This window comes from Montipora capricornis, chromosome 10 (assembly GCF_036669925.1).
Source record: "Montipora capricornis isolate CH-2021 chromosome 10, ASM3666992v2, whole genome shotgun sequence".
Classification (NCBI taxonomy): Eukaryota; Metazoa; Cnidaria; class Anthozoa; order Scleractinia; family Acroporidae; genus Montipora; species Montipora capricornis.
In genome coordinates this window covers 1,748,943-1,761,442 of record NC_090892.1, presented here as the reverse complement: position 1 = coordinate 1,761,442, position 12,500 = coordinate 1,748,943, and the positions used below count along the sequence as shown (strand labels likewise).

Below are 12,500 nucleotides of genomic sequence, written 5' to 3'. Positions count from 1 at the left end.
CTTTTGCTTTTGTTTGTTTTTCTTTTTGCTGTGACAACGTCCCACCCAGTCCCATGTATATTGATGTCACGATCGGCCCGGCGGTGCCACTGGAAAAGTGAATGTGCGGGATAAACAGAAATTCTTGCATTTCTTTGGAGGAAAGGATGACTGGCCGGCTTAGTCCTAGAGATTTCATTTGATTTCATTTGGCAATCTTGTTCAAATAAAAATGCAATGTTATTCATCAGGGTCATTGTTTCCTGACCGTGGATTGGTATCGTGACTTCAATTACCGGAAATGCCGTATGTGTCGCAATCAAGGCATTCTTTGTCATAAACACTGGGAAATCTACAAATGGCCATCATGTGCAGGCATTTCACCTTTCGAAAGAGTCTTTTGCTCCTTATTTTAGGAATCTGTTTCAGCCAGTCCATGGGTAAGTGCTTTGCTTTATCAATTTGTTGGAACAGGGGTATTGAATAATATTTACAATATCCTTTTTAGCTGCAGCCACGAAAGAGCGCGGAATGTCTGTGAAGCAGAGAGTAAAGCCTATTAATCAAAAGCATTATTCAGTTCTAATTAATGCTACTGATAACAAAGACGCAAAAGCTAGTCTTCTTCATTCGTTATCGATGGTGTACAATTGGTGACCTTAACGAAGGAAACGGTCGAAGCCAAATGCATCTTTCAGTACATGTGAAAGTTTGCTTGGTGTTTTTATAGGGATTTCCCCGACAAGTTGATAAGCCAATGCATTAACAAGAAAAGTACATTAGGTTAAAAACATTCATATATTAGGACAGAAAGGAAAACTCGCCAAGGACTAAACCTGCCATAAGAGTGAGGTCAAGAATGAGTCAGTGGTTCTTCAACTGGTTAAATGGCAGACAATACTTAAATTAAGTGTGATAAGAGCAGTCTCTTTTACCAAAAATAATATTCCCCACGTTTTCTTTGAACAAATGAAACGCATCGTTAAAAAAATGATCATGAAATCGACCGAGGAATAATTTTGTGCTGTTCGATTACCATACGAAAGAAGCGAAAATTCCGATGATGGACCATTTACAATCTACCAAGAACGACAACTAAACGACGCTAAGGATGATTATGGTGAAAGATAAAGCTTTTATGGCCTAGTAACGCTTGTCGTGAAATTTTTTCCGTTCTTGGCCTCAAATCTCGACCCATAATCTTTATTTCCTGCTAAAGAAATTCTGACCTAAAGCCTTTTCAAGAATCGATCACGTATCAATCGGGTAGAGTTTCATTCACGAACATCATGAATGCAAAACTAGGCAAAAAAAAAGTATTTCCCGAATAAAACAAGTTTAAATACTTGGGGCAAAGCTGGTGTAGTGTTGCTAGTAGACGCCCATTTAGTTGTGGTCACATGCACAACCTCAGCCGTTTTAGTACATAAGCTTAAGACAACTGCTCCATTATACTATGAGGGTGAGTGCAGGGTCTCTACAGGTAAATCTGTTGAAAAACTGAGTAGACTTGCTTGAGATAGGCGAGACTTGGCAAAGCATCAAAACGCCCTAACTTCCTCTTTTTTGAAGGTTGCATTTGCCTCTTTACTTACCACTTGGAAGATTTACAAACTGTCGAAGCCGTTATTTTTGAGCGTGAACTGTCGAACAAAATTGAGGCCCTATTAGGGGTTATCGGGATACGGGATATTTTGGTAAAAAAATATATATAAATATATAGGGATACGGATTGGTCTAAACTGGGGTCATTGATCAATTTTGAAGGTGCAAAAAGTGAAAAAAAAAATACTTGGCAATGTGATTATTTGTATTTTACATCAAACATTGAAAATGCCTGCCAGTATCGGCCCTTCGAGATAGGTTGTTTGAGAAAACCCCACAACCACCCGCTCAGGGTTCCTGATTGATTTGATTTGATTTGATTTGGTGCAAAAAGTGAAAAAAATAATACTTGGCAATTTGATTATTTGTATTTTACATCAAACATTGAAAATGCCTGCCAGTATCGGCCCTTCGAGATAGGTTGTATGAGAAAACCCCACAACCACCCGCTCAGGGTTCCTTCAGTTTGCCGCCACTTTCGCGGGTTGCGACCTCATGCTAGGCTATTGAGTGTTTTTCATGACTTTTTGTCACCTTTTATCGTTTCGATCATGACTTCGTTGACAGTTCTGCACGAAGTCACTGCTCGTATTTACAAAGGGGACGAAAAATCCGTCATGAAAGAAGGAAGGAAGGCAAGGAGCCCAAGGGAAGCAGCTTTCTTGTTCTATAACTAAAGAGATTAGCTCTCTAAAACACAACACGTAACAAAGCAAACCCTCGGCAACTGCATCCGTTACTTTTTCCCTGGATGGGACTACTGAGCGTCTACCCAGTTTGTGTGCAAGTGAAAAAGTTGTTTACTGATACACAATACAAATTTTGTCTTCGTGCGTCGAAGAGAATTCACTCCTTGAGCAATCCTGTCAGTTAAGTGCCGTGCTACTTTCCAACAAGATGTTACATATAAGTACATTCTATCTATTAAATTACACTTTCCAACAAGTTGTTATACTTGGGCTAAGAGAGAGATTTTTTGAGAGCAGGATTAATGATCAGTAGCTTCTCTTCGTGATGCGGGAAAATGAAATTTTGGTACCCTTGATTCGAGATTCGGCATTTCTTTCAGGCCGTAAAACGTACCAATGACCCACTGTACGTTCCTCTAGGTATGCAGTACTCTATTTTTAATTGTAATACTGTGAGCGAGCGCGCTAAATAATCTAATAAATTTAAGTAATTCTTAATCCATCAAATTCAATCCAAAAAACTCCGGCAAACAACTAAAAGAGCAGTTACTAGTGATTCCTCGCAAATTAATCAAGATCCAAAAAGACTTCAATTTTTTTCTTAAAGGACATCGAGGAAGGACCGCTCACCGCTTAAGACGACAAGCTATTAAAGAAGGAAGGTGCCCGCCTTGGACCGTCCTAAGGAACTGTTCAGCAACTGACCAATGCAGGTGGGATGGAGACTGCTTCGGCAACCAAAAATGTTGCAAGAGTACATGCGAGACACGCTCCTGTTACGAACCCAATCTAGTAATTGGACCCCAGGAAGGTACCGTAACAAAGATTAAAAGGAAGGATATATTTTTTGAAAATTTCGTTAAAATTAATTGACTTAGTTAACTAAGACATGTATAATAATGGAATCATATATGAAATGGATCATATATGAACTGCAGATATGAAATCAAGTGAAGCTATGATAGCTTCACTTGATTTCATATCTGCAGTTCACATATGATCCATTTCAAAAATCATTTTATCATTGATTCATTCCTTACGGGAACATTAGAACCCACAAATGACCTGCGGAGGAACGGAATGAATGAACCCTAGATTCTCTCGAAAATTGAGGATGGCCGTTCTTATTCTTACTTAAGGCTAATATTCATTGAGTGATGATGCCATAGGAACAAGCGGAAAACACAAACGACTTGACTTGTTGTTCATTATGAGCCTCTTTTCTCAACGAAATGCACTGATGATTCCTACGATACTGAATTGGCATTTCTTGCTCGTGCTTATGCTTGCATTTGCATTTCCTTTGGCACAAATTAACCACAAAATGCCGGAACGCTGCCCCTTATTGAGATGTGGATGCGATATTTCAACCCTAAAAAGCTTTCGAGAAATGTATAAAGACCTTAATTTCAATCAGATCCATTTTAATTCATTTTACTATTAGAGGGTAATGTGAAGTGCTAGTTTTCTACCCATATAAACCATGTGAGCGTTAGCCTCACTAATGGAAATGGGCCCACACAAGGAGCGAGAAAAACTCTGACTATGGTGGAATTTGAAACCACGACCTTGGGGTTCAATCACGGCTGCTCTACCAGCTGAGCTACTAGGTCAGACAGGAATAGGTCTTGGGAATGTCAATGTCACGGCAATGAATATGCACAAGGAGGGGTTACGTTTTTGCCAACGTTGGCCGTGTAGCACTTATATTTCAACATATTTGACTATTAGAGGGTAATGTGAAGTGCTAGTTTTCTACCCGTATAAGGGTAGTGTGGGCCCTGTGTGGTAGTGTGATAATAATAATAATAATAATAATAATAATAATAATAATAGCAACAACAACAACAACAACAATAATAATAATAATAATAATAATAAGAAGAAGAAGAAGAAGAAGAAGAAGAGGAAGAAGAAGAATAATTGTCACGCTACAAGACGAACGTTTTCAAAAACGTAACTCTTCCTTATACCTGTACATATTCCCACGACCTGCTCCCTTGTGACCTTGTAGCTCAGTCGATAGAGCAGCGGTGGTCTACCCCCCGAAGATCGTGGATTCAATTCCCACCTCGGTCAGAGTTTGTCTCTGTCCTTGTGTGGACCCATTTCCATTAGTAGGGCTATACTCACATGGTTTATATGGGTAGAAAACTAGCACTTCACATCAACCTCCAATAGTTAATTCTGTTGAAATGTAAGTGCTACACGGCCAACGTTTTTAAAAAAGGTAGTCCTTCCTTGTACTTGTACATTTTTAATGCAGATAAGCTTACAGTTAAACGTTTGGCCAACATTTCATTACTCAAGTCTTGTGCAGCTATTCTGCTTTACACAGAAATTGAAGTTAATGTAAATTTTGGTTTACCCTTTTTATAGATGCCTGCCCTAAAGATGGAGCTGTAAAAATGTCACATAGGGAAAATTCTAATTGCCATCCAGTAAGAACTAGATTTTGTTTCAAAGCGAATTGCAAAAGGTAAGCATAGACGTGATTTTTTTTCTTTCAAGGAAGTTTAACCGTTCGTAAAAAACATTGGTAACGTGCGTTAATAGACCTCTTTAGCTTTGTTAGTTGTTTTCTCCGTACAGCTTACGTGATCTTTCTCAGGGAAATTTATTCCACTATCTTTGTGCTCTTGCCGAAAAGAAAAGGATAAAATAACGTTAACAGTCCCTTTGAAACTGATCTGAATGGGATAATTGACATATGGAGCCAAAGTGGTCTCAAGTATTCCTAGCTGAGCATAAGTGATGTGGGGATACTGAAAAATCAGCTTGAGTTATTTATTCTTACAATATGTTAACTTGGCTTGAGCCTGATGTCCAATTGAAAACCAGTACCTGGTCAGTACTCAACTTAAAAAACGGCAGACCTCGATGAGCTTTAAACTCGAGCCCGCGATATGGTCACATGATACTGGTCAATGACACCTTGTTTTGGCAGGTGTCAATTAACCATAACATGGAGGTCCAATATCAAAGATGTTTCCGCCAAAATTGGAAATCGGAGAAACTGTTGCATGTGCTGCCGTCTCTGTTTGGGGCGTTGATGTAATCACTTTCAAGATTTACGATCCATACGGGGTTTCAATGGTAGATCAGCTAATTGAATCAGCAGTAAACATAAATATTTTTTGGATGTATGAAGAAAATCCCTATCGTTTGGAAATACAGCTGAGGCCGCCTAATGCAGCAATGTTCAATGGCATTACTTACCAAAAAAGATTTAAAGATTAAAAGACGTAAAGATTTTGCATTTTAGAGATTTACCACTTAAATGTCTCCCCGTTTTAGAGATTCCCCGCGATTAGAGATTACCCGTTCCCCGGTTACATTCTCCAATCTCCAGCCTTTTCAAGTCATAATAGATATTAAATTAAGTATCACGTTTACGGAAAACAGCAAACGTCCGTCTAAAATTTGCTTTTTGCCAAAAATAGAAGAAATTCGTTTGATATGAGCTTATTTTTTGCGTGTTAGCAGCAGGTATCAAGTAACTTTTCAAAAGAGAGAGACGCATTAGAATAACTTAATTTTCATGCTTTTATGACAAGCAGCATTCCGCCTTGTCGCGTTTGTCGTTTCACGTAAACGCGGTACTTAAGCTCTCTATAACTTCTAGCTGAGCGAGGATCTCTTGCACGTCTCTCGTGCTTTTCCATCTTCCTGCGCGATGCATAATATCACGACTCGCACTCTAAGCCATATCAATAATTCCCGTTGCAAGCCACTCGCTCCGTTGCTGAAGTTTCTTTTTTTTTCTAATCTTGAATTAGAGTTATTTATTCAGCAACGCTTTCATCTCATAAATTCAGATGCTGTTTTCACTACAATACGTGTAATCCCCATTCAGGCTTGCTTATATCCAAGGATGAATGTCGAGAAGGTAATTTAGTATAATATCGGAATATCTAATTAATTTCGACTACTTTACGCTGACTGAAGTTACCATTCTACAGCGCGAGGATAATTCCATAACCATGAATTTAAGTATTTCATTTGTTTGGTTATGTGTTATCAAAGGTATAAGTTTTAAAATTATTAATCTACTCTCCGCAAATTTCCTAAAGGCTACACTGGGCCTGCTTTCTAACACGTAGGAAATATGTTCTTGACACACAAGACCCAAAGTTTAAATAAGGAACAATGCGTCAAAGAGACATACATTTGAACTGCGGGACAAGGTTAAGTTTTGAAATAATGAACGCAACTTTAACAGTAACAAAAGGAAAGCTTTCCTTTCGTTACTGCTAAAGTAGCGTTCATCAGTGCAATGATCTCAAAACTTAAAAAGTATAAATAACCTTATTTAGAGACCTGCCATAATCATTTCTATTCTCTTAACAAATGCTACCAGATTGGTCTAATCTGAGTTAGTTCTAGGCTATACTTATTCCAGTTTCTCCTATGTCCCTCTGCATTGATGTGGATCGATTCGCACGACCGTCAGGATCCGCCGGACATTGAACTCCCACTGTGTATGCTACTCACAAGTCCAAATTTTTTTTTTCTCTTGGTACTTGATGCAATGTCAATAAGGATCCTTATTGTTCCCAGGGTCGAGAACTTCGTGCACGTCCCAATTAAGGACAAAAAAGGAATAAAAATAACAAAGGAAGGACACGACCAGAACCAAAAATCGTATTCCTCTTTGTAGAGAGTTCGTACACGGCAAGGTTTGACCGGTTTTGCCGTGGGAAAAACGCTCTGATTATTTTCTGTTTCCACAGTTCTTTGCTCCGCGACATTGTGTGACTTTCCAGGAGAAATCTGCATTGTAGACAAGTTCAATTCTCCAAGGTGTTCATGTCGCTCAAGGTGTCCCGTCCCACTCTCCGGAGATAATGTCTGCGGAACAGATGGAATCCCCTACAAGAGTGCATGTGAATTAAACAAGACAGCTTGCATTCTAGGAGTAAGGGACATCAAGATACATAGCTTCGGAAATTGTCGTCCAAGTAAGTCACGCAAGACGTATTGAGATAATTGACTTTCAAATGCAAAACACCAGAACATTAACAACAATATACTTTTGCAAGAATATCAAAGGATTTAGTGGGATAAGAAAGGTTAGGATTGGGGGTTAGGTTTTGTCAGTTGGAATTGTAATTTTGCTCGCGTTCGTGTTTTCTATGAAGAAAGAAAAGTTTTGAAGTTACTTCTATAGAAAGGAGAAACTTTCTGATATTGTATGGTGACCCTAAATTTATTTTTCGTTGAATTTATCTTAAGTTAGCCACTGGTTGATTACTGAACTCTTTGCAGATGACGCCAGGGTGAAAGTCAGCGCGGGCCACAAGAAAAAGCAAATTCTTCCCCTTTATAGGCAGGGGGAGCTAAGTTGTCGGTTTGAAGGGGATCCCGTCAGCATCACGTGGGAAAAGGTTGGACTTCGGACTTTGCCAGACCGAATGGTTCCCCGCATGGACAAGTTAGATATCCTAAATGTGGATATGAGCGATAGTGGACTGTATAAATGCATGGCATACGATGGTTACTCAAAGGCGCAAGCGGAAATAAATGTCACTGTGAACGGTAAGTAAAGTGGAATAGGCCGAGTGCTAGTTGTTATTACGATGATTTTTATCGATATCGACTTTTTTCCTTAGGGCCGTATTCTGTCCGCGAAGTTAATGTTCGTCTTAAAGATTGCTTGAAGCTTCAAAGCCCTGGTTACTGTAAACGATACGTCGTTCGATGGTATTTCGATGGGGAAAATGGTGTCTGTAGGACATTTGCTTACGGTGGTTGTGGTGGAAATAAGAATAATTTTCCCACGCAAGAAGCATGCAGTTCCGCCTGTGGGAGCGCAGGTACAGCACATAAAAAATCAAACAATTTAAACGGTATTACTTGCCAATTTACTTTGTATTTCCTGGCAAAAGCTTATTCGAGCTTATCTACGTGACACTTTTAAGCAGGTTAAATTGTTTTCGTTTGCAGCTGTGGATATTTGTAACTTCCCCATGATAAAGGGCCCCTGTAGAGGCTTTATACCACAGTGGTTTTACAACTCCAACACGTCAAGGTGTGAACAGTTTACATACGGGGGTTGCGGAGGAAACGCTAACAGATTCACTACTAAAACACAATGCCAGGAACGATGCACGGGTATGTACATTTGCCATTTTAATCAAACTCTGCAATATTCTTTGAAGTGAGGTCTCCTACGTCGTTTGAAAATATAGCGTAATTATTTACATTTAAGTTCTGCGCGGAGCCCAATTTGTTAGCTACATTGCTGTGTCTCATTTATGATATAACGATAGGTTTGTTAGTGAAAGACATATATGAAATACATCATATATTGCACTGTGGGTATGAAATCAAATGAAACCATGTTGTCTCGCAGTGATGAGCGCAAATTTCTATTGCGTCGAGAAGCCTGAAACATTTTTCAGGACTTCAACGGGATTTGAAGTCCTGAAAAATGTTTCAGGCTTCTCGACGCAATAGAGATTTGCGCTCATCACTGCGAGACAACATGGTTTCATTTGATTTCATACCCGCAGTGCAATATATGATGTATTTCATATATATCTTTCACTCATAATTACTTATCACGGGAAGTTGTGAACTCAGAAGTGACCAGCTCCCAACGTTAGTGGCTTCATAGCTCAGTTGGTTAGAGCATCGCACCGGTATCGCGAGGTCGCGGGTTCAAATCCCGTTGAAGTCCTAAAAAATGTGTCAGGCTTCTCGACGCAATAGAAATTTGCGCTCATCACTGCGAAACAACATGGTTTCATTTGATAGGTTTATTAATTTGAAGAGAGTAAACTTGATTCTTTAGTAAGGGTTAGGGCTTCATTAGGGTTTCTTGAGCAGATGGATGTTATTGACAACAAAAGATTACCTGCATTTTAAATGAACGTGCTCTAAGAAGTGTTTATCAAGATGAGACCAGTAACTATGAATCATTGCTAAACTACACTTTATAATCAAAGACTTCAAGTTATTGTTATATTACCTTACAAATCTTTGAATAATCTTGCTCCATCTTATATCAAAGTTTTATTCAAATTACGTTTAGCACCTTTTGATTTTAGGGGTTCACATCTGGTAGCACTTCCCGACTGCAGTTCTACATTACATGGCCTCAATTCGATTAGACATCTTGTACTCAAGCTATGGAGCCTTCTTAATGATAAATTGAGAACTGCCAATGACCTTAAAACCTTTAAAAGTCTCATTCGTAAAGGATGACTTAAGTATCAGCAATAATAATTTCTCCATATTTTATTACACATGACATGTATAATTTTTGTTAGCGTATTATATATTTTTTATTCGGACTTATTATTTTTACCCACTCAAGCTAGCACCCTGTGTGCTATATTTATCAATTCCGAGTTTTAAATGAAGTAGTCTATTGATTGATTGATTGACTGATTGACTGTCTGTAGACAACGACTGTTCAAACCTAGCTATTTCTGAAGCTACCTTAACAATTTTTTTTTAGGTGGACCGTCTAAAAACAGTCCGTGTTTGCGACAACAGCTGGTGGCAAAAAGCAGTGGGAATCGTGGTGTTTTCATACCGAATTGTCTCTCGGATGGCAGATATGATGAAGTGCAGTGTCATGGATCAGTTTGCTTTTGCGTAGATGGCAGAGGAAATGAGATTACTGGAACAAGAGTTTTCCGTCAGCATCGTCTGAACTGCTCTAAAGCTGTTAGAAACCTTACAAGTTAGAGTACTCTCCCTGTTTTCCCTTTTAAATTTAAATATTTCCTAAAATTATATTATCGACGCATTTTTCATCACTTTTGGAACCGTATTTAATTGCATTTTAGACAGTTTCACTGCTTGTCAGATGGCTCAAAAGAATTCCTCGGGTTACCCATTTGGTAGTTCACATTTGATTCGTTGCAAGCAAGACGGAAGCTACGAGGTGGTTCAATGCAGCGGATCAACTGGTTACTGCTGGTGCGTGGACAAAGATGGAACCAAACTACGAGGAACCCAAACCAGGGTAGTCTTGAGATGCCCAATTTTGGGTAAGTTTGTAATACACCCCCGCCCGAATTGACTATGTATTTTTACTCCTACTTTTTATCATCCTTTCGCTATCAAGATACAGTAGCGTGCATTTTTTTAATTACAGGTGGCCGTTTGACGCTCTGCCAACGTCAGTATCTAGAACGTTCTCGAAACCCACGACTTTATCTCAGAATACCTCAATGCCAACAGGATGGAGCCTTTGAGAGGATTCAATGTCAAGGGAACAGGTGTTTTTGTGTTGACCCAACGAGTGGGGAGACTGCGAAGGATACGAGTCTGAATACGCATTTTGGTGAACCAATGTGCGGTGATGAAGGTACCAAATATTGAGGACATCTCTCTACATCATGAATCCATAAAATGTACTAGGGATTTGCCTATGGTAGAGTACGCATATTTGGAACATGAAAAAAAACAGATTTCTACAAGGGCTAATGCTCGAAACGTCAGCTTTTCAAATCGTTCACGGTGGTAATTCAACCTTTATCAACACCTTTCATAAGACCAAATTTTCCTGTTTCACTCTCCCACCGACGTAGCACCAAAGTTTCTTTAAAAACTAGAAATTTATTTACTTTTAGGGCATGGTCTGACACTTTGCCAACAAATGCATCAGAAAGCTATTGCAAACTCCTCAGAGGACACCTACGTCCCACAATGCAAAAGAAACGGCAGTTTTGAGGAGATTCAGTGTAATGCACCCGATGACGAATGCTGGTGCGTGGATCAAGAAGGGAGGGAGCTTCCTGGAACGAGAGGAAATAGGACTTTTAGTTGCTTTGTTTCAGGTTTGTGTACATCCTTAGAATATGCCTTTTTTTTAGATTTTTCCCCGAAGAAGTGGTTTTGGAATACAATCGAGGCGTCATAATCATTACACACACTCCGGTCAGTTGTGTAAAAATACTAACAATTTGTTGATCAAATAATGCAAAATATTAGGGTATACTGTTAGTGTTCGTAATAGATAGGATGAAGAAAGTTGTTGACTGTTCAGTTCAGTTCAGTTCAGTGAAGAAAGTTAATTCTGGACAGAGTTCAAACATAAGGTCGTCAAATTTAGGGCTCGATGCTTCAAAGTTTTAATTGGGATAAAAATATATCACACCTGGAGGATAGGATGGCGTATAATTGTTGACTTCCTGAAAGTATGGCAACTACTCTCTTTCTTCACTTCACTTCAAATGCATAGGAAACCCTTTGACTGATTGCCAGAGGGAATACCAGATAAATTTACGCAAGTTGCCGCAGTCCATAAATCGTTATGTCCCCAAATGCGCTACGGATGGTAGTTACGAACAGATTCAATGTGCTGGAGGGGTATGCTATTGCGTTACTCCACGAGGGAGGCGGATTCCAGGGACCCGGACTTTCAATTTTGCGAGACAACCAAACTGTGCACAATCAGGTAATGTGAGATTTCTGTCTTCGATTATTCGCATGTGATTCGTTTGCCTCTTGAATATGACAATTACAAACAAAATGGGAAAAAATTAACAAAATGAGGAAAAAAAGTCTGTACAGCACAAACCCAACAAGTGTACGTTTACATATCTCGTTAAAACGTATACGAAATACGTAAATAACTTGGGATTTACTTTAGGTATTGATTCTTGATTTTTAGATGCCAATGTAACCCCATGCGAGAGGAAACGACAAGAAGCTATTTTAAGTTCAAGAAGATTTGTCCCCTTTTGCAAACCTGACGGAAACTGGTCAGAGATTCAATGTGAACGTTCTTCAAAGATGTGCTGGTGCGTGGACACTACTGGACAAGCGGTTACTGGTACTAAAAGCAGTAACCTGAAGGAATGTCCTGATTTCGGTAGTGTTTCCAGTTGCATTTATCGTATAGAGAGTTCATCAAATTGAAATCACGTTATCACTGCATCTCATTGGTGTAATGTTACTGTAATACTTCGAAAACTGGTTTTCAAATAAGAAAAATAAGACTTGTTTACTTTACTACTATGAATATAAATATTCGGGGATTGCTGAATGAAACTAAATTAATTACTTCAATTGTCCTTTGTGCACGTTTGACTTATCTCTTTGTCTCTTTTATTTGGTGCATAGATTGCTACCAATTCTCAGGAACATTGAGTCCTTGTAGGAAACGATTACTAGAACTGTTGAAGAGTGACAATCTAAACAGACACATTCCTTGGTGCAAAGAGGATGGTTCTTACAATCCTATGCAATGCGATGGGTCTTACTGCT

General features: G+C 39.1%; 1 protein-coding gene across 7 annotated transcripts in view; it reads left to right on the top strand.

The window, feature by feature from the left end:
• The first annotated feature begins 253 nt into the window (after positions 1-253).
• LOC138019086 (uncharacterized) overlaps positions 254-12,500 on the top strand; it is an 81,713-nt gene continuing 69,466 nt past the window's right edge. For 2 of the 7 annotated variants that reach the window (XM_068865749.1, XM_068865748.1), the window contains exons 1-15: positions 254-419; positions 2,881-3,084; positions 4,653-4,752; positions 6,092-6,162; positions 7,007-7,234; positions 7,542-7,811; positions 7,886-8,089; positions 8,220-8,387; positions 9,739-9,966; positions 10,073-10,276; positions 10,384-10,596; positions 10,862-11,068; positions 11,473-11,688; positions 11,905-12,105; positions 12,357-12,500. The exon at positions 12,357-12,500 is cut by the window's right edge and continues 81 nt beyond it. In XM_068865749.1, coding sequence (XP_068721850.1) covers positions 338-419; positions 2,881-3,084; positions 4,653-4,752; positions 6,092-6,162; positions 7,007-7,234; positions 7,542-7,811; positions 7,886-8,089; positions 8,220-8,387; positions 9,739-9,966; positions 10,073-10,276; positions 10,384-10,596; positions 10,862-11,068; positions 11,473-11,688; positions 11,905-12,105; positions 12,357-12,500 — 2,740 coding nt within the window. In that variant the 5' untranslated portion in view covers positions 254-337. Of the gene's footprint in view, positions 420-2,880; positions 3,085-4,652; positions 4,753-6,091; positions 6,163-7,006; positions 7,235-7,541; positions 7,812-7,885; positions 8,090-8,219; positions 8,388-9,738; positions 9,967-10,072; positions 10,277-10,383; positions 10,597-10,861; positions 11,069-11,472; positions 11,689-11,904; positions 12,106-12,356 lie in introns of those variants that run through there. The other 5 variants (XM_068865751.1, XM_068865750.1, XM_068865754.1 and 2 more) reach the window with 4 other exon arrangements.